The sequence below is a fragment of the Corvus moneduloides genome, chromosome 17 (assembly GCF_009650955.1).
Source record: "Corvus moneduloides isolate bCorMon1 chromosome 17, bCorMon1.pri, whole genome shotgun sequence".
NCBI lineage: Eukaryota > Metazoa > Chordata > Aves > Passeriformes > Corvidae > Corvus > Corvus moneduloides.
The window spans coordinates 1604706-1628619 of NC_045492.1; the positions used below are offsets into that span (position 1 = coordinate 1604706).

Here is a 23914-nt window from a genome sequence, read left to right on the forward strand (position 1 = left end):
CTCTCAAGCTCTTTGAGAAAATTTCAAGGGTCGATGAACTTTTTTTGATGATGTTCTTGAAACAGTAACTTCAGCTAATCATACAGTGTCTGGCATCCTATTAAAAAACCCCACAAAAACCATACAGACCAATTTTGTATCTCACTGCTTTGGCAAGGGTTTAGTTTCTTTGCTTTTTATAAAAGGGAACACTAGAAACTGGTGAGATTTTATATCTTCTAAGTGGTTACCAAAAAATATAACATCTTTCTCCTTAAAAAGTCCTAGTAAAGCATTTCAAAAAATATATAGATAATTTAAAACTCAAACTTCTCTTCTTTAGTTTTATAGGTTTTTAAAAACCTTTTTTACCTGTACTGAACACTATCCTCTCCCCAGTCCATTTCCTCAAACAAAATCAGTACCTTCACTGCAATATTTCACTTCAGTATATTCCCTTCATCCCAACTACCCATTCCAGCCCCAAAATACTGCACCCACTTCCCTTCTGCCCCAATCTCTCTCAAAAATGTAGTTTCTCTCCTGTGCATCCAAAATAGACTCCGTGACTTCCCATCAGATTTCAGAGACAGGCCTGGAAAGGACCCCTCAACATCGCAGTACAGCAGCTTCCCACTTCAATTCATACAAAGATCAAGTTCTATTTTAAAATGGTATCAATTTTACACCCTGTCCTCTCATCCTCTAAAGCCCTTCTACAACTTACTGGTCTCACTCCAACCATGCCTTCTGAGTGTTTAGTTACAAGGGTCAAACCTTCTGTTCTCCACAGTAAGAATAACTTAAACAGAATTAAACTGAGTTCAGGATCTGCAGCTACTGTAAAGTAAATTGGCATTATTAATAAACTGAAATATTTTAATTGTGGAAAGAGTATCAAGACAGAAAATGGTGTTCAAGTTCCCAAGCCAATTTCAGCTCTCAGTTACATGTATCGATTCTGATGCTGTTACTTCAGATGTACATGAGTGTAATTGAGAGCAAATTATGGGTCACTGGGTACAAACAGCTCTAGCTAAAAGTGTAACAAAGGCTGTATTGTGCAACACACAGCAGAGCCAATAAATGAATTCAAAAGACACCTAGAAGTGTTCCTGGAAAAAAAAGGGGGTAGGAGTCTAAGTGGTCTGGTGGGAAAACAGGAAAGTGAGATTATGATAAATTAAAACAGGTTGGCACACTGGGCTGGACAGCCCCTCCTAGTCTTATCTCTTTTAGAACATTTATTCATTATAAAATGAATTGTCATTTTGCACCGAAAACAACTTTAATTCTTCAGCAGCAGAATGCCACCACAACACACACGATCAAGGCAGGTGAAGCGAACCTACAACCAGTAACAAGTATTGGAATAAAGCCTGATGGATCTTCCTGAGATACTACAGGATTTGCACCCACAAGTATTAGTGTGGGGTGCTTGGAGGAGGAAGGGGTGTTTGGGTTTTTTTGGTTTGGGATTTTTTGAGTGGTTGAAAGTCTATAATTTATTTATTTAACCCTCATACCTCTTGTCCTGTTATCAGCTGAAATCTCGTTCCAGGGGACACCTACATGTCCTTCTGATCAACTCTGCAGCTTCATCTAAGGGTATTAAAATACACTTAAACTTGTAACAACTTTTAAATCCACAGAGTTACTAAAGCACAGTACTGAGATCAGCCAGGTTAATACTCAGGTGGCTCCAGAACTCCCTTAGGGATAAAATAGCAGCAATGTCTAGTCCTGAGAGAATTCCCTTTCCAAACTGATGAGGCAGCTGCCAGTTTGCACAGTATAAAGCTATTCCCTGCAAGCCACGAGGTGGAGATCTCTGGCAAAGCAGGATCCAAAGGAAGTCTTTTACCCAGCCTAATGTTACTATTAACACTTGGAGCCATTGCATCAAGCCAATTTTTCTGTTTGTTTTTAAAGTTTGATAGAAATGTCACTAGTGGAAAAATTAAGTAAAGAGCACTGGTTAGCCACAGAACTGGACACACCTGGCTGCAAACCCACCAAAAGAGACTGACTTCATTAGTACTAGGGACAGCAGAGTAAAATTTATATCTGAAATATGCCTGCACCAGTAGAATTTGCTGAGGCCACAGGCTCTCCGTGTGTTTTTACAGCTGTGTCAAGTTTGGGTTTCTGACTCTTGCCGACATTCAGGAGTGCTGAAGGAGCTCAGGCTAACAGGTCCCAAAACTTTTTAGCAGAGATTTAAATCTCAGCAGTTTTAACAACCAGGTTTTGAAATAATACAAACTCCATTTGGAGCTGGAGCTGATGTAAATTAGCAGTTAAAATGCTTTACATTCTACCCCTTTTGGCTTCAATGAACCAGTTAAGAGCAGATGGCACATTTCAATAAACCATCAGTATCACTTCAGGAATATAGTGTCCATTTTCTGCATCAAGTGTTGGCATTGTTGCTAGATTGGAAGCAAGCTAAAGAACTGCAACTTTGTATGTCAACAAGTTAAACTAATTGCATCCAGACAGCAATTCCATCCAGGTGCTCTGTCACTTGTACCACAATACAGGAATTGGAGTTAAATCTTGACCTTTGATACACTGCATGAGAGAAAAGGCAAGGAATGGATTTCCTAACCTCCTACGATCTATGCAGATGGTAATTTAGTGCTCTGAACGTATTCAGTAAAGTTTCTTTTCATTTACCTTACTTCTGAAAAAGACTCAGATTCTGAAATTTAAAAGCATTGACAGAGGAACATTAATGTCATCTTCTTTTTATCTACTATTCTTGATGTATTTGACCACCTTCTTTTGGAGCCAGAATATTTACTGACTGCAGGACTACATTACTTGAAAATAAATTGCACACATCCCTCCATCAGGTCACAAATCCTCTGTTATTACCTCAGCTTCAGTTTAAAAAAAATCATTAGGGATAAAGAGATCAAGATTAAGAAAGAGAAAGTAGCACTAGGGAAACTGCCCTTTATTGGTCACTCAAAATTCCTTGCAATTGCTAAAGGTGAGAGGTGAGAAAGACTTCAGTCAGGGTACAGCCCTGTGAAAGGAAGGAAAGTGAGTGGAGAAGAGTGAACAAACATGGAAAAAACAAGAAAAAAATGCAGAGGCATGGGTGAAGTGGGATATGAAGCCAGAATCACTGGCACTGAGGAAGGAAAATAAAGCAGTGATAAGGAACAAGGGAATTGGTAATATCTTCCAACATCAGTGCATAGATAACTTTTATCTAACATACAACAAATACTACCAGAAGAGACTAAGAAGTTTGTTTATCTCAACAAAATCCCATTAGCTTTGGGTTGCAGGGACCTCAAAGCTCACCCCATCCCACCCCTGCCATGGGCAGGGACACCTTCCACTGTCCCAGGCTGCTCCAAGCCCCGTCCAACCTGGCCTTGGACACTGCCAGGGATCCAGGGGCAGCCACAGCTTCTCTGGGCACCCTGTGCCAGGGCCTCAGCACCCTCACAGGGAAGAATTCCTTCTGCATGTCTAACCCAAATTCCCTCCCTTTCAATGTGAAGCCATCCCCCCTTGTCCTGTCACTGCAGTTCCTGAGGAAGGGTCCCTCTCTGGCTTCTCTGTAGCCCCTTCAGATTCTGGAAAGGGACTGTGAGGTCTCCACACAACCTTCTCTTCTCCAGCCTCAACAGCTCCAACATTCTCAGCCTGTCTCCATAGGGGACTGACTACAAATAATAACTAAAAGATCAGGAATAAATAAAAGATTAAAGAAAAGAAAAGAACAAAACAAACCACTGCAAGACTACAGGTGAAGAGAACAGTCCTGATTTCCAAATTTACCCCCAGGGAGTCCACTCTGCTTTCTCACTCCCCCCCAGTGCCTACTCAGGAGTTCACTTCTCACCCAAGGAGGCTCATTAAACCAAGGGGCCTCTGTGCAGCTCAGCTGTACTAAATACACACACAGGTGTAACTACTTTGGAGATTAAGTCCTGAAATGTGCAGGTTCTTCCTCTGAGCATCTGCTGTGGCCACATAAAGGCTGTGTTAGCAGCAGGCCACAGCCTGGTGTATTACAGGAATCACAGTATGCAAGCTAAGCACGCTGGAGATTCCACTGCAGGGTCATTCCTACAAAGACTGCACAATTTAAATTTAAATTCAAGGATAAACTGACTAGATGCCTAACCTGACAAGGCAGGGAATGAATGGCATTCCAGAAACTTCAGAGCTCCTTGCAGTTTCATCACACAGCAACCATGCTGCTGCAAAATGCATGTATAAACACTTCAGGGTACAGACTGGATGAAAACATAACGACACTGGTGGGTTTTTTATACTTTGGGGAATTTTGTGGAGCAACGCAATTGTTTAGTTTGCATAAATGGAAACCCTGTGCATCCCTTTAAAAAGAACTGACTAAGCACTATTTTTTTTCCCCTAAGGTTTACTGTAAAGCTTTCAATACAGGCCTAACCTTCAGCATTCTTCACTTTGGAGTCCTGCATTGCTTGGAAGGGCAGCAAACAGCCAGCTTTGCTCCTCTTTGCTGTCTGCTGCTTCCAACCCTGCACAGAAAACTACAAACCAGCACTCTGTTCATAGAAGACAAAATGAGGGTCAAAAGAAACAGACAAATCATTTTCTGCTCCAAAGGTTCATTTTCTTCATGGAATCAGACAGAAACTTTCAGGTGCTTTGGGAGGTGATGTGTTTGGCCGGGGTTTGTTTTGGGTTTGGGATTTTTTTCGCTTTTCAAGAAGAAGAACCTTAAATTTACACCCAGAGTAAAGATCTGAGCTGTGTGCAGTTCCTAGAGAAAGCAGAATCAACCAGTGGTATGATATGGAAGGCACTGGATAAGGACAAAAATGAAGAAGCTCTTTCATTCAGTCTTTTCCACCAGTACATCTGATTTGTCAGGCTCACTCACACTGCCCTACCAGAAAGAGGAGATTCCCATACTGGAATTTATCTAAGCACATTAATATAGCAAAAAACTCTCAGATGTACGAATCTAGATTTAATTCAAAAGAAGATTAACAGGATATCTTGTCTTTAAAAGCAACGTGTAACGAAGTAAAGCTACGGAATTCCAAACAACTAGGAACAAACTCTGTTTGTTCAAACCCTGCTGATGGAATAACTGAAGTTACACCAGAACCAACACCTTCTAAAACCACATACAAATCAAAGGATCAGAGAGAAACTTCTTGCATTACTAATATGATCGCATCCCAGATCCTAACTCACTGGTTAATTCCCTTGTCTGGCAGCTTCTCCAACAGCTTCCCATCCTGGCAGCTTCTCCAACAGAACTGACAACTAAGGCTTGACAACACACCATTAATTACTGCTATATGAAAACTGTCACTTCTCTAGCAGCATAATTTATTTTACTCATAGACAAACCTCTATTTAATCACTGAACAGTTCTCTTCCTTTTCAACAACACGGGAGATCTTTCCCAGCCCTGTTCTCCCACAGAAGTGCCCTGAACACAGGCAGCCTCACCAGTATCAGGTCTGCTGTCACCTACTTCCACTGCCTCTGCAATGCCTTCTCTTCAGGCAATTACCAACACCCAACTGGAGAAACACGTTTTCAGACTTTAAGGACAGAAATTACCATTACAACCAACTACCATAACTTTCCTCAGAATAAGCCAGAATGATCCAACCCTCCTCTTCCTTGAAACTTGCAAATGAACTCTCCTTAGAACTACTCTCTCCTTAGAACACCTTTTTTGTGATAAAGATCAGGCACAGAGAGAATCCAAAATGAAAAATACACTAAGGACTAATTACAGTCATGTGCAGGAACTTGACAAAAACCCCTTTTTGATTAACTTTCCTTTAACCATTTTAGATACAGAGGAAACTCAAGAGCTCTGCTGGAATTACTGAAGTTGTGGCTGTAGATTTGGCACTAGTCACATTCCCCCCTACCCCAGCTGCTTACTCCTATCCCCATTCTGTTATAGCAGCATCCGTTTCTGCAATCACATGGCAAATCATGTAGGAAATTAATTAATTTCAGACAAATCAAAACCTTTATCCAGGCCATGATACGCTTTCAGGAACAAGGCCGGTGGCTCAATACAGCAGGTACCAGCTGAAGCTGGTAAAGACATCAAACAGGTTGATTCTCAGGCATTTTTCTAAGATACCCAAATCCGCAAAAGCACTAAAAGATGGGAATCTTTCAATTCCAATGGGATTAACACCACCAGAGAGGACTTACCCCCATCACCTTCCCACGCTGCTCGACATCCTCCCACATGCAGTGAACGATGTAGCGACACATGTACTTCCCTGTGCGGCCCTCCTGCCTCAGCCGCACCAGGCACATCCTGCAAGAGCACACACCACAGTCAGAGCTCCTGAGCTTTTTTTAAAAAGGAAAGAGTACATTAAACACATTCCAGCTCATTTAAGATTTTCCTTATGGTATGTGTTTGTGATCAGGAGAAAAACACACAGATTTTTTTTTTTAATAATCTATGACAAGCTTTTCCATTCTGTACTCAGGAGCTGTATCTGCTGGATTTTGGCCAATCCAGCCATGGAAGAGTGACAGTGGACTCTATTCTTGTTGACAGTACTGTAATCTAGTTAAACACTACTGCAACCTAAATTCCTCAGCCTTAAGAACACCTCACCCTCTGGAGCAGGAACACATGGCTTGTCTAATCCCAGGCTCTGAGCCAGCTGTAGCTCAGCTTGGTACACTCAAGTGCTGTAAGAGCCCAACTAGCCAAGCTGGGAAAGCTTAAGCAAGTTACAGTCTTCAACCAATCCACATCAGCAATGTCCTGAATTTCAACTGCAGGGGTCTTTGGATACATGTCCGGGCACCGGGCAAAACCCCCACATGAAAGACCAACTCAGAGGTTTGTAAGCACATTGTGAGATCTTAATGAGAATATCAGGCTGAGTTGTTTTACCTTTTTTTTTTTTTTTTAAAGCATTAAAGCCACTTGAACTTCATTGCTGCTGTTCTGCCTACAAAATAAAATAATCATTTTATTTTGCCTATTATAAAACATCTGTAAAGAGCATGAACCGAAGCCCAGGCTGATTCCTCACTGGGCTGGGACCGGTCCCATTACCTGCCCCATCTTCTCTACCTCATTCAGCAACTCTGCTCCTGTGCTGAAAGACAGAAGTGCCTATCCAGGACTGACTGAGTCACTATAGACGAGGTGATGCTCAAACACTGGAGCTGAGAGAAGTCACTGCTTTTCATAGACATGCTACAGGTAGGAAAATGCTCCCAGTTCCTGTAAAACCAAGACAGCAGAGCTGCTGGAGGCCACTGTGGAGCTGGTACACCCTAACAATGGTGAATGTGCCACAAGAGCTAAAAGGAAAACATGATTATTTATTTTTTAATAGGTTCATTTCTTTAGTGAATTTAAGATCTATAAGCATTACAAGTATTTGGTGACCCATGAGTGCCAGCTCAAACAGGGAAAATCACAAACAGCTGAAGTGTGCTAAGATGACTTGTAAAAGGACAGAGGTCCATCTTTATGATGGGTTCTGTCTTGTGTATGGATTAGTAGAGGAAACATATTTTTTAATATGCAGAAGAAGTAAAACTTACTGCCAGGGACAGTCACAGAGACAAAAACTGAAGGGAGAAAACCCTGCAGCAGTCCTATATTCTTATTGCTAGTTAGAACCACTGTCCCAGCAAACAAATGCAATTAAGATGGTACCAAAACCAAATCCTCACTTTCTCACGGAAGGATGACAAAGCTTTCTGTTCAAACAGTGATCAGAGAACAGCTGTCAGAGAACAGCTGTCCAGGTACCAGACCTTCCACAAAACAAATGCACAAAGGGCTTAAAACTTTCGGTTTACTGCTACCAGTTTCAAAACCTTTGTTTCTCTTGTGCATTTTCATAACTGAACTGTACAAAGAAGTGAATTACTGAATTCAAAATTTTTACTCACTCTTAACAAGTCAAAGAGAAAAAGACTCAGCCTAAAAGACTAATTTTGGGCTAAATAAAGCATTTTTGTACTTCTCTTGCTGAATAGGTGAACTCAGGGGTGAAAAGTTCAGGGGCAAGAAAAGCTCCCCCTGAGCATAAACAGTGTTTCCTATCCTGTGTGCCTTCAGTGGTGGTGAAGCAGGAGAGCAGTGCAGAGACCAACAGGCAACAACTGGTCAATGACGAGCAGGACTGGAGTGGTGTTCAGAAGAAAACCTGCTACTCAATGGAGCCTAGGAGGCAGCTCTGCATTTGGATGCACAGTGCTGTCACACAGCTCTTCTGCAGCACCACGAGTGAGATCATGGAATTTTGCAGCTTATTTGAAAGTTTGGTAGTTTGTTACTGCACCTGCTGTCTGAGGTGCAGACTCTTTAAAGCCTATAGACCTCCTAACTAGATCACCATGGTGTGAAACATTTCATCGTTTCACTGCACAATCTGTTCTGTAGTTTAGACAAATACTGACTCATCTTCATCAAACCCTGAAAGGAAAATTACTCCAAACTATCTTTAGAAAGCTGTCTACCTCACCCTGGTTGGGTTGGATAATTTTTGCTGTATTTAAGTTATGCAGAGAGATTATCTTAGAAGAAAATGATATGGAAGGATGGCTGAAAAGGATCAGGAGCATCTGTAACTCATCTCAGCTGAGATGTTGCAGTTTCTCACAACAGCCTCAGCTACAACTGCTTCTGTCAGTGTTGCCAGAGTGCCAGACTGGCCTAAACACCAGAAGTGGTGGTTAACAACCCCTGATCACTGCTGTGAGGTGCCCTGTACCATGCATCAAGGTGTGATGAGCCATTCAGGGTAAAGCTTACTCGGACTTTCCTGCTGTCCCGTTCCTGGCCACTCATTCCTGCTTCCTCAGTTGCTCCAGAGCAACTATTTCTGCAGCTATGCTATCGTTGCTCAAAGAAATTACTTTGGATAACCAACACAAATATCAACAGCATTTTTGGAAGGCTTTATTCTGTTTAACCCACTCATGAACAGCTACCAGCTTGGGGGACAGCAGGAAGCTCCTGAACCGATTTTTCCATCAGCTCTGTTGTGACATTACACTTCAGTGAATGATGATTACCAGCAGAATTCTGAACAGGTCCTAATTAGGTTTGCATGTTCTCCTGTGCTCCAGCCCGGCCAGCTCCCCACCACTGCTCTATCCAGGTGACAGAACCCAGCCTGGCTGTGCAGTCTCCTCTCCCCTCAGGCCTTTCTTAAGGCTGTTGTAGCCCATTCCCTCATGTTAAGACAGGATCAACTAAATGCTTAAGACATTCCAAATAAGCTAATTCTTAAAATCCCTCTCAAGCAAGACTATTCTGATGCAATTAAGACACAAAACAGAGAGTTTATTCTCTTTCTTCTGAAGTGCTGCATTTCAAAATGGTATTCTGTCCTCAGGCTTCTCTATGCAAATCAGAGAAATCTGAGAAATCTTTTCCTGCAGGAACTGTTTTCTACATACTCGGTGGTTCTCATTCTCCTCTGGACTTCCTCAGGCTGATCAAAACCTTCCTAAGCACAGATTTCCTTAAGAAAAACAATGCTTTGATGAACTTTTGCAACACGTCTCTAAGTCTTTCAGAACAGGAATTGTAACACCACTCTATTTGATCCTAAATACTTCAGAGGTGTCACCATGTTTGGTCTGGTGAAAATATGAAGGGAGCACTAGGTATCTACATGATAAATACTGCACCAAGACATTCCTTAGCAGTCACCGAAGTAATTTCTTTGGCAGTTTGGTAACAGCTCTGGATTCAGCCAATACTCCATTTAGATGCATGGGAAAATGCAAATCCAGCAGAGGAAATAAAGAGCTTTTCTAAAGGTCTGGACTTCAAAATATAAACCAAGAGTCCTCCTGACATCAAAGATGTGAAGTAACACAAACAGCCTATAAAAACATGGCATTCAGGAAAGAAAAATGATGGTTTGGTTTCCTAAATAATATTGATGGGTTGACTTTTTAAAGCATGATTTCAGCACTGCATTGAAAGGCACTGGATTGTTTCTAAAGGAACATTATCTTGAAAGAAGTTTGCAAAAGCAGAGGCTAAACATGAGGGCCTGAATTCCTCTCTTTCTGACCGGGGTCAGTAGGAATACTCTGTTCACAGACAGGAAGAAGTAAGAGCCAGAGATTCAAAGAGAACCCACCAGAATGTGTAACACAACAACATGCCCTGACAAACCCTGCAAGTCTGTAAAAGCTGGGATGCAAAGAATATGCTGACAATGACAACAGTAAGAAACGGAGACAAAGTTTACCGAAGTAGGAAAAATTCCCATCATCTCTGGCTCCAGAAGACACTCTAAATCAGTTGAAACTAAACTGCTGAATAAGAGGGAGTAAGTAAGTACATAAGAAAGTGATGCAGACTGCTCTGCTAGGGGGAACAGGAACAGATGGTGATCAGAATCTCCTGGCAGGTTGTTCGCCACCAGATCAGGAAGATTTCTAGCCCCTGAGGCAAATGGTCCAGCAGGAAAGAGAGAACTGGAGTTTTCAGACAGGAGTAGGATGTCCTTGACCTTGCCAAAGCTACCAGAAGCACTTCTGTTCCCACTTTATCGAGGTCAAACTCCCTAAAGGAAGACAATCCTAGAGAACATAGCAATAAACCTGCCTGGGAAAGCAAAGTATGTCATGGCAGGATGCTGGTCACCCATCTCATCATAAGCAATGCCTACAGCATTTCCCAATGACCCAGGTAGTGAGCAGGCCTGTCACAGGCTTCTCTGTATCCTGGAATATCAAACTGGATCTCTCATTTGTGGTCCAGAATGACAGTGCTCCTTAGGTGAACCTGCCAGGAACACAGAGGAGCCAGGCTCATAAACCCTAGAAAAATTAACCTCTAGTGCTAACCTCCACACCTGAATTTTCACTGCTGTCACAACAAGGCAGAGGGATTTGGTTCTTTCCTGCTTGTGCAGGATATTGCACCTGTCCACCATATCCTACACATAAAGGGTATTTCAGTTCTCCTCAGCAAATCTCTCCATAACATCACCAGCTCAAAGTGCAGCAACTCTCGGCCACCTTCAAAAGAAGCCAATGTTCTTTTGATCTTAGAAACTTCTGCCTATCCTATACCAGTTTCATCTCTGTCATAGTTCCCTTGTTTATTTTTATAATTAATCTTGAATTTGATGCTGTGTATTAATCACAGGATACATTGTCCTGTCAATGAGAAATCAAGATGATGTGAAAAAACTGTGTTCTCTGCAGATTCACCTTCGCTCTCTTAGGTTTTCCCAGATACTTACAAACAGTCTGATTTTTAACATATATTGTACCAATTTTCAAAATACCTATATGAATTATTAGCTTATCAATTCATTTTTAAAGCCTTTTTCCCAAAGGGAACAGTAGGAAATAAATTAACTGCAAATTTCAAGGGTCTTCCTTACTTGATTACACTGATTTCATTAACTGATTATAATTGCAATGATTCCGCTAATTTATTCACTCTTCAGTGTAATGAGCTGCCCCATCTTTCACTATATTGAGGAGTCAGGAAATTAAAAGGGAGGAAGGGAAAAAGGAGGAGGCAAGGAAATAAGGGGCCTTAAGTGCAGCTATTTCAGTACAATCCTCCTTTCAGCCTTTGTACAGCTGAACTCAAGTCTATGGACTTCAGTTCCCTGAAAGATCTGGCACTCAGAAAATTACTGTACTCCCTTGTGCATCCTCTGACCTTTATAAGTATGTAATGCTAGATGAAAACCTGATTTTTTTGGCTACTATTTTCACAAATGAAAAAGGGAAAAAACTTCATGTTTAAGGTGTTAAATATTTTTACATGCAGCCAAGCTGGCATTCACAACCCTGCATGTACCTTTCAGAGGTGAAAGAATAAATGCCAGTGCTATAATTTGTTAAATGCTTCTCATCACCACAAATTCTCCCAATTTAAATGACTTTTACATAAATTTAAACCTTTCCTAAAACATCCAAGTAAGATTTTTCCACATAGCCTGAGCAAGGCTTTTACAAAACTCACAGCAAAGATCACTCCACTAGTGAGGAATTTGCAGATGTAAGAGATGTCAGCTTCTCTATGGGACTTTTTGTTCTTCAGCAGAAAACTGCTGAAATACAATCATCATGACTATAACCTCTATTATCAACCATGGATAGAAGGCTCTACTTTTTCTCACATTAAAGTGCATATAACTCCATTTCCTGAAAATACTTATATTACTATTTTGTTTTTCACTTACCAGACATGAAGCTGGGCTACTAGAAACCATGAATTCAAGGTATCAGGCATTTGGCATCCTTGATGGAAGGGAAAAAAAAAAAAAAAACACACAAAACCAAAACCAAACATTAAAATGAATATAATCACATTTTGTGCTTAACAGAAATTCACTTCACCAAAATCTAAAAGCATTTTAAGTAATTTATTTTCAGTAATAACTGTATATACATACTGGAATCAAACATCATTTACTGTCACGTTTGTGCTTAAACTCTAGAACACGCAGCCACAGGATGCTGTGGATTCTGAAAGATTTCAGGTGTTTAGAGCTCACTTGGATAACATTTACAGGGGGAAAAAATTCCAGGAAAATGGAGAATGAGACAAACATGTGGCTTCTAGCTTGGAGAGCCCCAAAGCAGCAGCGAATAATACAGAGGAATCAATGGATGCTTTGCTCAGTTCTTACACTCTTCCTTCCCATGTGCTGCTGTCTCCTGCCAGGGACAGAATTCTGTTACCTGGGTCTCTGCTCCCACTCCACTGTTTGGATTTCCTCCATGGCTGCACAGCCCACAGCACTCCAAGTGTTCCAGCCAGGCTACATTAGGATTAAACCCATCAACCAACCACAGAAACAATCTGTTTCCTGATTCAGCTCTACTCCCACAGCCACTGGTTTTCCCAGAGATGGCTTGTCCATATGTGTGTTCACATGATGGATTTCCATTTGCTGTTAGGATGCGAGGCTGCAGATTTAGGTCACATGGCACAAAAACCATATTCCTCTTCCTCATGCTTGAAAAAAATGAACCTGTGGGTTCTGTGCATGCCAAATCCTTCAGTTCCTGTCAATCTTAAACCTTCCTCCCGGGCACACTTCTGCATCTGTTTCCTGGAGAAGTTTTTAAGGGAAGTCCCTAATGAGAAGGATCTGAGACAGCCACCTTGCCCTACCCAGCACTTGGTGTCATCTTCTGAGCTGTTCAAACCTACCTGGAAGAAGGCCAGAGAGCCTTCAGAAAGTGACTCTACAGTCCAGTGTGCCCTAGGGAAGTCAACCTCATCTCTTCTGTGTTGAATAGATTCCTTCCTGGCTCCTTTACTTCTTGGCTGTCAAGTATTACCAAGGAGATCCACCTAGATCATGAAGCAATACTTTCACAGTCTCTTTCTTTTTATATGCCAGCTCTGGTCAGAAGAGCCAGACAGATCACCACTATTCCTGCCTCCCCAGAGAGATGACTCCATCAGTCTAGGAGGTGCCAAGCTTCAGCACCAGTGCTCATACATCACCTCTAAGACAGTACAAAGGCACTAACAGTCCATGTTTGGAGATTAAACAAAAATCTCCCTCACCCTTCTACCCTCTTGGCTCTCTCATTCCTATTAGAAATAGTTCCTGTGCCTAGAAATAACTACTTTGAGCTAAAGCCACGCCAAGGCATCTCTAACTAGGGCAGGAGCACACAATGCCTGCATTAACCAAACCATCTCAGTAAATGAAGTCAAGAGTCAAACACTCAGTTCAGACAGAGGTTTCTCCAGTAGGAGTTCCCATGGATCAGTCCCCCACCACAGAAATCACTCTGCAGTGGAAAGCAAAGCTCACACCTCTGCTCCTGGAAATATGGAAAGTTTTTAAAGACCTATTCAGTACCCAGGAGGCAAGAATTTTTTCCCTAACTTTCCAAGAGTTGCAATTCTATTTTTATAAATCATTTTTAACTTCTATATTTGGACTGTCTGCGTGGTAAATTTAAAGGAAGGGTGGCTCCTTTAAGGCAAGAAGCTCACCCTCAGCTATCAGCTTTGTAAAAAGAATGGAATTCTAAAATTTGGGGAGTTGGAACACTTTATTCTAGTAAACTATCTGGGGAGAATAATTCTCTGTTTCATTACAGGATGGACCATTCTCCTCAGAATAAAACTAGATAAAGACAAAAATGTCTGATGATAAAGCTACCTATGAAATTACTGTGATATCAGCTGGGGAATAAACCTGTTCTGTGCACAAACACATCCTGGTCACGTGTCTAGTACTATAAGGGACAGGAATGTTCAGAATTATGAGGACATGTGTTTTCCTGCAGTCATATTCTGCACTTAAAATTCATCAAGTAAGGGATGCAAAACTTGACTGTGGACTTTTTCATGATGGGTCATCTTTGCCACTACCACAACTTTAGGAAGGACACAATGGGATAATATCCCCACATACTGCAAAAAAACAGGTGTGCTGTGGCAGTGTTCCCCGAGTGTGGCAGGCAGCAGCAGGAGCCTGGGATGCAGCTGGTGGGGTATGGGAAACACAAGAATCAGAGTCCTGTAACTTCCAGCCTTTTTGAGCTGCGTTGAGCCCCACAAGGTGCCATCCAAAAGGCTGATTTGGTAGGACGAGCTCTCTACTGCTGCCGCTGCCTGACTTGAGAGAATTAACAGCATTAATAGTTTGAGCTGAAGCCAAGGTTACCCCACAGTCCACATTCATGAGCCAAACTCCAGTTCAGCTCTGAGAATCACCTGCCTGATCCTAAAAATTCTTTTGACCTTTCAAGTCTGAGGTGAGGCATGAAGCTCTCTCCTCACAGGCTGCCTCCTCTGCTGCATCGGAACTACCCAAGCTCTGTGCTAAACCCGGCACCAGCAACTTTGCTATTCCCTCTGCTGCTTCTCTCTTTTCCTTTAAACAAGAAACAGCTGAAGTCCTAAAATAGCTCCACTTTCCACATAAGCAGCACAGTACAGACATTTGGGATATGGGCTCTAAAGGAGAGCTCCCAAACTTTTGTCCATGAGTGATCCAATATCAAGAGACAAAGGGATGGCAAGCATAATAAAATTAACTGCAGTTTCATACTCAAGAGTTTCAATTAAAACACCTTCTTTATATCCTACAGTGACCTCATGACTTGCATATCCACAGTCTGTATTTTGGGAGCTGCTGTTCTAAGGCATATACAGACAGGCAGTTCACAGGGCCCTAATACTGTGCCATGGAAATTCCACTGGGCATCAGCAGGAATGCAGTGAGATAGGAAGAGGGCCCACAAGACATGAAATGCTATCACTGTCCTAGTCCTCACCACCACACTATCCACTCTTTACACTGTCACCTCTGTAAGAGAGCTACCCTACAAACTCCACACACCAATCCAAGCTCCGTAAGGTCACAGTGCAGTTGTTCCTTATGCCACAACATAACCACACCACAAAAGCACATCCAGAAATACTGAAGAGGGTTCTGTGAAGAACTGGTTCTGCTCATGCAGCTTAACGAGCCCACGAGTGGTTTCACACATGAATGGCTGCAGGTTTCCCAGGTCAGCTCAGCAGGTAAACAGGGCTCACACGTGGCCGGGAAGGAGCTAATAAGCTCTCCAGAGAGCAAAGCTGACTCTGAGCAGTTCACTTACATGGATATCAACACCCTCCAGCTAGAGCCAGAAGTGCTGGGGGCAGCAGAGCACAAACATAGCACAGTTCAGCACACGGCTGTGGCTCGGGCAGCACCGTCCCACCCTGGGGCTCCCCGGCCAGCATGGCGTCGGCATCGGGAGGGGTGCAGCACCCACGGAGCACAGGCTCAGGCACTGCCCTGCTGTTGCAGCACCACAGCAGAGTTCACAGGTACTTGCTTCTTTTCCTACCAGTCCCACAGGCTGCTCCTTCAGGAGGGAGCAATGGGCTTAAGCAATGTCCATCTTTAGTTGAAAAAAGGAAAAAACCAGCTCCTGACACAGTTTGATGAAGACATTGTGAACTCAAGTGGAAGTTGGGTATCTTGCTCCATGCCATGTTCCCCTCTCAAGTATGCACTCCTTAGCACCTGCTTTATGCCACAGCTGCTCTCCACCAGACCCTTCCATGTGCCACTTTAGCTCACCAATACAGCAAACTAGGATGCCAGTAAACTGGGCTGCTCTCTTTCAGTGACCTGAACATTCCCCAAGGACCCAACTGCCCAGTCCAGAACAGGGGCACAGGAAGAAGTGAGACTTTTCCCTTTGGCTGCTACTTCAACTCAGTTGCCCATGGAACCACAGCCTAAACACAGCAAAACCATGTTAAAAGCTTCCTGTCCATTCCACACTGCCTTTGTTTTAGGGGAACTACTTTTTAACATGGATCACAAGCCTGTTAAATTTTTGAGCTAATCCCCTAAACAGCTGCATTTCTGTGTAGACAGAAGCAAAAGAAACTTCTTTTACCTGTTTTGATATAAAAATAATGATTTCATTGGAAGCACAAGCACTGATCCCAGCACCACAGGTGCATCATGCACTCCATCAATCCCAGAAAACTGCCTTGTCCCTTAGGCAACAACTGTCTCAGTCCATGCAAACACATCCTACTCTTTAAAATACACATTTTCTTTTTAAGACAGTAAGACAACATCAAAAACACAACTGAAGCTACTTTACTCAGTACTGAGCCTGAAAATCTGTGCCAGTATTTTTTCCACAGATATGTTTTGAACTTCCTTTAAATTTTAAGCCAGGGCAACATTTATAGATCTTGGTACAATTAAACAGGGATAGTGAAACACCAGTTAAAGACAGCAAAGCCCCTGTCTAAGAGATAAATACCACAAACAGAGGAGACTCTATATGAGCAAGCCTGGGAGGGCACACAGCTGGGAGAGGGTGTGCACAGGGAAAACGAGGTTCTCAAGTTTTGATCACTAGTGATGAATCCTACTGCTCACAGAATTCTCACTCCTGCAACTGCCAAAACCATATCACAGGTTCGGAAAACCTTCTGAAAACCACTTGGAAATCTTGCAGTAGCAACACCATGTAACAAACCACCCTCAATAAGCTCTGCACTGGATGAAGGTGTCCCTTCAGCTGATCTCTCAGGAGGCAGCAGCCCCAACCTGTGCTGTAAGAAAGCATCTGGTAGCTCAGGAATCCAGGTGACAGGCCAGATCCAGTAATGGGCTTACTATCAGCTAAATCACAGTGACATGGGAAATGATTCACATAAGAAAAAAATATTATTGTAGCTTACATAAGTCTCAAAAGTACATCTTCCCCCTTAATCAACCAGATTTGAAACTATTCAAAGCTGCAACAGATTTTTTAGTTAATAGTTAAAACACTGTGTACAATGTAAAAAAAACCATCCCAATCCAAGCCACTAATATACCTATATACTTATAGGAGGGACTTGTATCTCTGTTCTAGTCATACTCTCCATCCAGTCAAGAAATGTGTCCTGATTTAATGCTGTCAGGGTCAGTAAAAAATGTAGAAAGTCTCTTAAGTTGTACCCAAACCTGCCCCATCCATGACAGGGAGAGACAGGAGATCCCTGTGATCTAATTGACCTTGTATCATAAAAAAGTTGTGTGTTAGTGGATGGGTGTGATTCCCTTATCTGCATCCCAGTTATACTGGGGATGGCACAGGGCAGGACACAGGCACCATCTGACCACCATAAAAAGGGAAGAGATAGTTGGATTCTTAGTTTATCCCATCCCTGGTAATAAAAAATGGCAAGACCCTTCAAAGTCCAGGATATTCTGAGTTTTACCCATCCCACCCCAGTTCCTGTTCCCCACTGCAGGAGGGAAAATGTAACAATGCCAGACTCCAGAGTCTGCCCTTGTACCTCTGTCACTGCAGAACTTAAGGGAATGCTGCAGTACAGTCACCTTCCAGCTGACTACGCCCTGGTAGGATCTGACAAGTCTTTTTGTTGTTGCCTTTATCGGCATAAATATATCCAGTGATGTAATTCCATCGTAAGTTCTCTTACCAGGACAGCAGTTCAAATACCATCAGTCCCCCACTTACTGTTAAAGAACTCCTCAAAGTCAGTTTTCTCCACACAGCACGTGTACATGCGCAGCGCTGCCACCTTGATCTTCTAAACAAAAAGAAGAGACAACACTTGAAGCATTCATCACCAGAGCTGGTGAACACTACTGGTTTTGTTAAATACACTGCCATTTTCTGAAAACACTTCTTTTGAGAATCACTATCACTTGAGATTTTCAGGAGCACATTATACTATTGTATCTGCCAGTAATGGCATGAGTATAATTAATCTTGCCTTGAAGGAAAAGAAATTATTAAATGTCTTCCTGAATATCCTTCCAAATCTAGTGTGCTATACTACTTGATATAATTTCAGAATATATAAATTAAATGGCCTTACTTACAGAGTCTCCAAAGATCCCAATTCACAACTCCTGGTTTCCTCCAATAACTTTAAGTGATGTATACCACTAAGAGTGTTTTGTGTAATTTAAGTTTTAAATATTAAAGAAGTCACACACCAGACGTGTCCTAAAAATAGCTTTTCTTTTTCCTAGAAAAATGAAACCTGACTGACTACACAAGTGAGAAAGGAATCCCGAATGATCAACAACATGAGGTATTCCCAGGTGCTTTAGCATGTCTCGTTTTGTTCCTGGCCTGCCACTGCACCCAAAACACCTCCAGTGCATCATCTAGAACACAGACATGTGCTGAAGCTTCAAAGAGCACAACAACTAATAGCAAAGATCTTAAAGAGAAGCAGCATTGGGTTTGGATTGCTTTGGTTTAGTTTTTTGTTTTTTCTAGTGATATATACCAGTGATCATCTCAGTGCTCACCACATCGCAGTGATGAGCACCCTGCCTGCTAAATGGCAGTTCAAATCACCAAAGTAATTATTTGTGTCTCCTCCAACCAAAAGGAAAATAAAGAAGTTGCAACTGATTGCTGAGGAAACACAGGACCCCATTATTTTTCTTCATCAGTAATCTCAGGCTTCTGTCAAAAATCGAACATATATCTAAACTTCTTGAAGTAAAATGATTTACATTGCTTACAGGAATTCTGAAGGTTTCCCTTTTAAGCGAAACACTGCCTGGCCTGTGAACAGAGATCTCCCTGGTGAGAGTCACTGCCCCAGAGCAGGCATTACTAGACATTAAAAACATATTGTAAAGAACAGTCCCCACAATCCAGCCCTTAAATAATGCAGGTAACAAAGGAGAAACTGATGAAATTTAATCATGGAAGTTTTAGGGGGTAGAAAAGGTGTGGGGGAAGGGAGAATAAAACAGAAAAAAGCAAGAGAAATATTAAGAAACTTCCCAAAGATCTCCTAGAGAGCACTGGCAAGGCCAAAAATGAACTCAGGTCTCTTGGGCCCTAACCACAAAATAACTCTCTCCCAACCCAGGTTCCCCAGCCAAAAGCAAGCAGTAAAGAGCAGCAATTAAGGAGAACTCTGAAATCAACACTTAGAGCTAACAAGAATCTTTATTACAACAATATGTACACAAGCACATGGGAGAGAAACTACACTCTCAAGAGGTTTAGTATCACCTGATTAAAGCAACTGATTTTAACCAAAATACCTAAGCCTGTTACAGGTCATTTATCTTTGCTTTACACTTTCTGAGGAGCAGCATGCAATCAGCAACAGTTTCAGATCAGTCCCTGAGGAGGTGCCCTCTGCCTTGCAGCTATTCAAAGCACCTTAAAACTTCTATTATTTTTAATCTTTTTATTCAAATAACTGGTTTTAATTCCAACATAATTGGGCTCAGTCCTTCTTTCAAGCTGCCTTTTCCTCTCATTCTTTTGTACTCTTCCTTAGTTCAGAGAAAAGGAATTATGAATTTCATCTTTTTTCTTCTGCATAAGGAACCAAAAGCATCTCTTACAGAGCTGCTCTCACTTGGTCAGTGTTAACAACAATTTTATGAAAGGGCTATTTAAAAAGAAAAGAAGAAAGAGAAGGACCTATTTGTGACTCTGCCCTAGTCAGCTACCACTGAGCAGTGACCTGAACAGCAACCACACCAAATCTCACCACTGACTGCTCAGAAGACACCCTTGTTAAGGCTCTTACTCTGTTCTTTGGTGGACAAATGAAGTGAAAAATCAGATATCTGAAGAAATTCAAGAAGGATTTAGACCCTACAAACCAAATACAGTATTTCTGCATTGTCAATGATGGCAATACATAGATAATGGAGGTTCAAGATATGGATTATTAACTCCTTACTTCAGAAAACAGGAATTTACATTAAAACTTTTCCATTAAGTACTGCTCCTATCGTAAGAAAAAAAAGTGGGGTGTTTTTTGTCTGCTTTTTAGAACTATCAAACAACCAAAAGAATTATTAAATTACTGCTTTACCCATCTGCTGTACTTGAGTGGTCCTGTGAACCCCATTGCTTCTATTATCCTTGTAAAAGCACCCACTTTTTCTTCAGATGGCTGCAAGGAATCTTTTGCAGAAAGATGCTGTAAAATTGAAATAGCATATATTTCAGTCTCAGCAATTAAATCTGACATATTTCAGTTAGCAAAGCTACAAATGTAACAGAGAAATTTAGGGCTTTTTTGTTTGCTTTCTTTGTTCAACAAAACAAAACACTGTTTAGGTCTCCTCTGAAAATATTCCACTGGTTTTCATATATGACATTCCTCTGTTTATGAATACAAACATTGCATAACCATTGTGATTAAAATATCCCACTGAAAGCTCACATTCAAATAGTCTGAACAGAAACCTGCTTTCCAAAATATGGCTGCTATCTTAAGACTCCCATACTCTTTCTAGGTGTCTTTACTTGGGCTTAAGTCTTTTGCAGATAAAATGAGCAAATAAAGCTAACCTTTCACATTTTCTTTCTCTTCCTCTCACAGGCATTCTACAGTAATTATACACTATATAAACCAATCAGCTCTGTTTTAAAACCAATGAAGATATGTGAACCCACCATTCTTACCAGAGCTCCCCCCGACTGTCATTCCCCTTGCAGTTAATGTACAGAGTACTTGTAGAAAATCCAGATCAGCAAAGTACTTATTCAGCAATGATTTGCAGTGTCTGCAAACATGAAGATAAATGTTCTCTTCCAGACTCACTACACACCTTAAACACCCCCGGGCTGATGCTGTGGCTTAAGCCCAGTGGGCAGCTGGGGATAGGGGAGAGCACTGGGAGGGTAAAAGTGAGAAAATTCACGGGTTGAGATAAGAGCAGTTTAATCAGTAAAACAAAAGCCACAGACACAAGCAAAGCAAAAGAAGGAATTCATTTCCCACTTCCCCAAAGCAGGCGGCTGCTCAGCCATCCCCAGGAGGGCCAAGCTCCATCAGAGTAACATCACACCAATGTCACCCCCCTCCTCCTTCTTCCAAGCTTTTTATGTGAGAATGATGCTGGATGGTCTGGAATGTCCCCAGGGTCAGTTGGGATCAGCTGTCCCCACTATGTCCCTGCAACTCCTTGTGCACCCCCAGCTACTCCACTGGTGGAGTGAGGAGCAGGAGAGGCCTTGACCTTCTGTCAGCCCTGCTCAGTAACTAAAACATTCCTGGGTTATCAGAACTGTGTCCAGCACAAATCCAAACCACAGCCCATACCAGCTATTGGGAAGAAAATTTACTCTGCCCCAGTCCAAAGCAGCACAACTGGTAAGAAAACTTCATGGCGTTCTGCCTCTAAGCACCCTGGCAGCAGCCATCAGCCAGCTGTAATCACCACTGGTACTCAAGCAAATAATTTCCATTAATTAAGTATGCAGTACAGACTTTTTGCTATCAAAAAATTACTTTGAACCCATCTATTGCGCATGAATCTCCTACACATACTTGAGGAAATACAGCTGAGAGCCATTAAAATCTGCAAAAGCAATGAGACCAGGATGCTAACTCCAGCAAGGACCAGGAGCAGATCCTTGGGGATGACACAAAAGCAGTGAAATACAGCTCTCAACCCCCAGCCTTCTGGGATGTACCTGTCCAGCTTTTGACAGACATTGCTGCGCAAGAAAATGTATCTATTCACTTTTTTATCAGCTCCAACTGGATACACCTTCAGTATCCCAGCGTTCGTAACACAAAGCTGTGGTAAGTTGGGTTTCAGAGTTTCATAGTGTAAAGGAAAAAAAAAATCCCTTGTGCCTTTTTAAAATCCAACCTTGTAATTTGGACTAGATGATCTTTAAAGATCCCTTCCAACCCAAACTATTCTATGATCCTTGGATGCTCCCAATTTTCCCATAAGAACCTGCGAACAACCATTTCCTATCCCACTTTTCAGTATCTTTTATTACTTTTATAGGCCAGTATAATACATATGCTCCTTAGTACAGAAGGGTTCTAAAATAGGCTATTCTCATATTGAAAGCTTTTCCCATTTCTGATCATTCTCTGCAGCCTTCCTAGCATTAATATAGTAATGAAATGGCATGAATGATAAGTAAATACATATTCAGATACAGATTAAAGTACAGATCCGTACTCTGCACAAGTTGCTATACTTAATTAAAAACTAACTGTAAAGGTGACAGGAATTGGAGCTCTGAGACATAACCCATCCCTGTGCATATCCACACACAAGCCTGAGCATTTGAGATAAAACACTCTGCACTTGTGCACTGTCCATGGATGGCTGCCAGTGGCTCGAATCTTGCCACGCCCAGCACTCAGGTAAACGGGGAGAAACACACCCAGCACTATTTTAATGTCTGTCAACCACCCAGACAGTGTAAACACTGCCCAGGACCTCCTGTGATACTCAGTTCCTCCACTGAATGCTGGTCATTAAACCCATTCACAACGTCCCCTCTTACCAATGTCTGCAGAGGCACATTGCACCATCTGCCACGTGTCACGGACCCACTGATTCCACCGACACGTACATGGGTATTTAAACCAATTTTAGTACCTTCTCCTCAGGATTATGCAATGCAATACTCTCAGCTATACTACAAATGACTCCTAACCCTCCATTATAACTCCATAATCCCCTTCAGCTAGGTAATGATAAGAACTGCTCAAGGCAGAACTTGTGTCCAATAACCACTGCCACACTCACTAAATCAACATTCATCTCCTCCACAGAAATTGAAATCACACGGAATCTCTAGTGAACCCAGGCAGAACTTCATTACATGCCTCTTATCTACAAATGCATTATGAAGTCTTCCTCAGTACAGGTTTTTCATTATGCGTTAAGTTAAAAACAAAAATTATCACAATTAATCTGTTGTTAGCTCGTCACTAAAACAATGGCTAACCAACAAGCAGGTTTTTCTAGGAAATGCCATGTTTCTTGCTTCACTCTTCTGCAACTCAGCCTAAACTAGCTCAGGAGATGGAGAAGGGATTTAAGCAGAGAGTGCTTGGTTCAACCTATGCATAGAGGCCTGCAGCTCATCCTGCCAACGCCAGGGCTGCAGCCAAATGCAATTAAACAATCCTCTGTGCGTCTGTAAAATCAGATCTAGGAAACACTGGGGTGAGGAGGGGGAAAGCTGTGTGGTGCTTAATTGCCAGCTGGGCTAAAACCACGACACAGAGAGAGAGAGAAAACTTCAAAAATGTATTTTACAGCTCACTCAAAACAAGCTCATCAAGACACTGCAAGGGACATAAGCCCACCTCAGGCTGCCTTTCCTGCTCAATACCTGAAATGCAGTGCTTAAAGCAAACAATCATTTTAATTTTGACACCAAACATAAATTGAAACATCTGGAGCTCACCATTAATTCCAAACCACTTTCCCACCAGGAGTGCATAGTCAAGTTCACATTTTAAAGATGAGTAAGTACTTCTCTATTCAAAATAATGAAGTTGCAGTCCAAAAACCCACCTCAAACCTACACTGTTGCAAACTGCTTCCTCTCTGGTCATAAATCCTGCCTGGCTTCTTACACCACGGCTATTTTAACTGGGAAGTTTCCCCATCCATCTTTCAACCCCTGTACCCCTCCCCTTGCCTTTTCC

At 42.0% G+C, this 23914-nt stretch overlaps 1 protein-coding gene across 2 annotated transcripts in view; it reads right to left on the minus strand.

Moving 5' to 3' along the window:
• The window catches only part of LOC116452385 (ubiquinol-cytochrome-c reductase complex assembly factor 1), a 47283-nt gene that overhangs the window by 16169 nt on the left and 7200 nt on the right, over positions 1 to 23914 (minus strand). For both annotated transcript variants that reach the window (XM_032126830.1, XM_032126828.1), the window contains 4 exons: positions 20312 to 20419; positions 17965 to 18037; positions 12183 to 12240; positions 6184 to 6292 (listed from right to left, as the gene is read on the minus strand). In XM_032126830.1, the coding sequence (XP_031982721.1) occupies positions 6184 to 6292; positions 12183 to 12240; positions 17965 to 18037; positions 20312 to 20419 (348 nt within the window). The remainder of the gene's footprint in view (positions 1 to 6183; positions 6293 to 12182; positions 12241 to 17964; positions 18038 to 20311; positions 20420 to 23914) is intronic.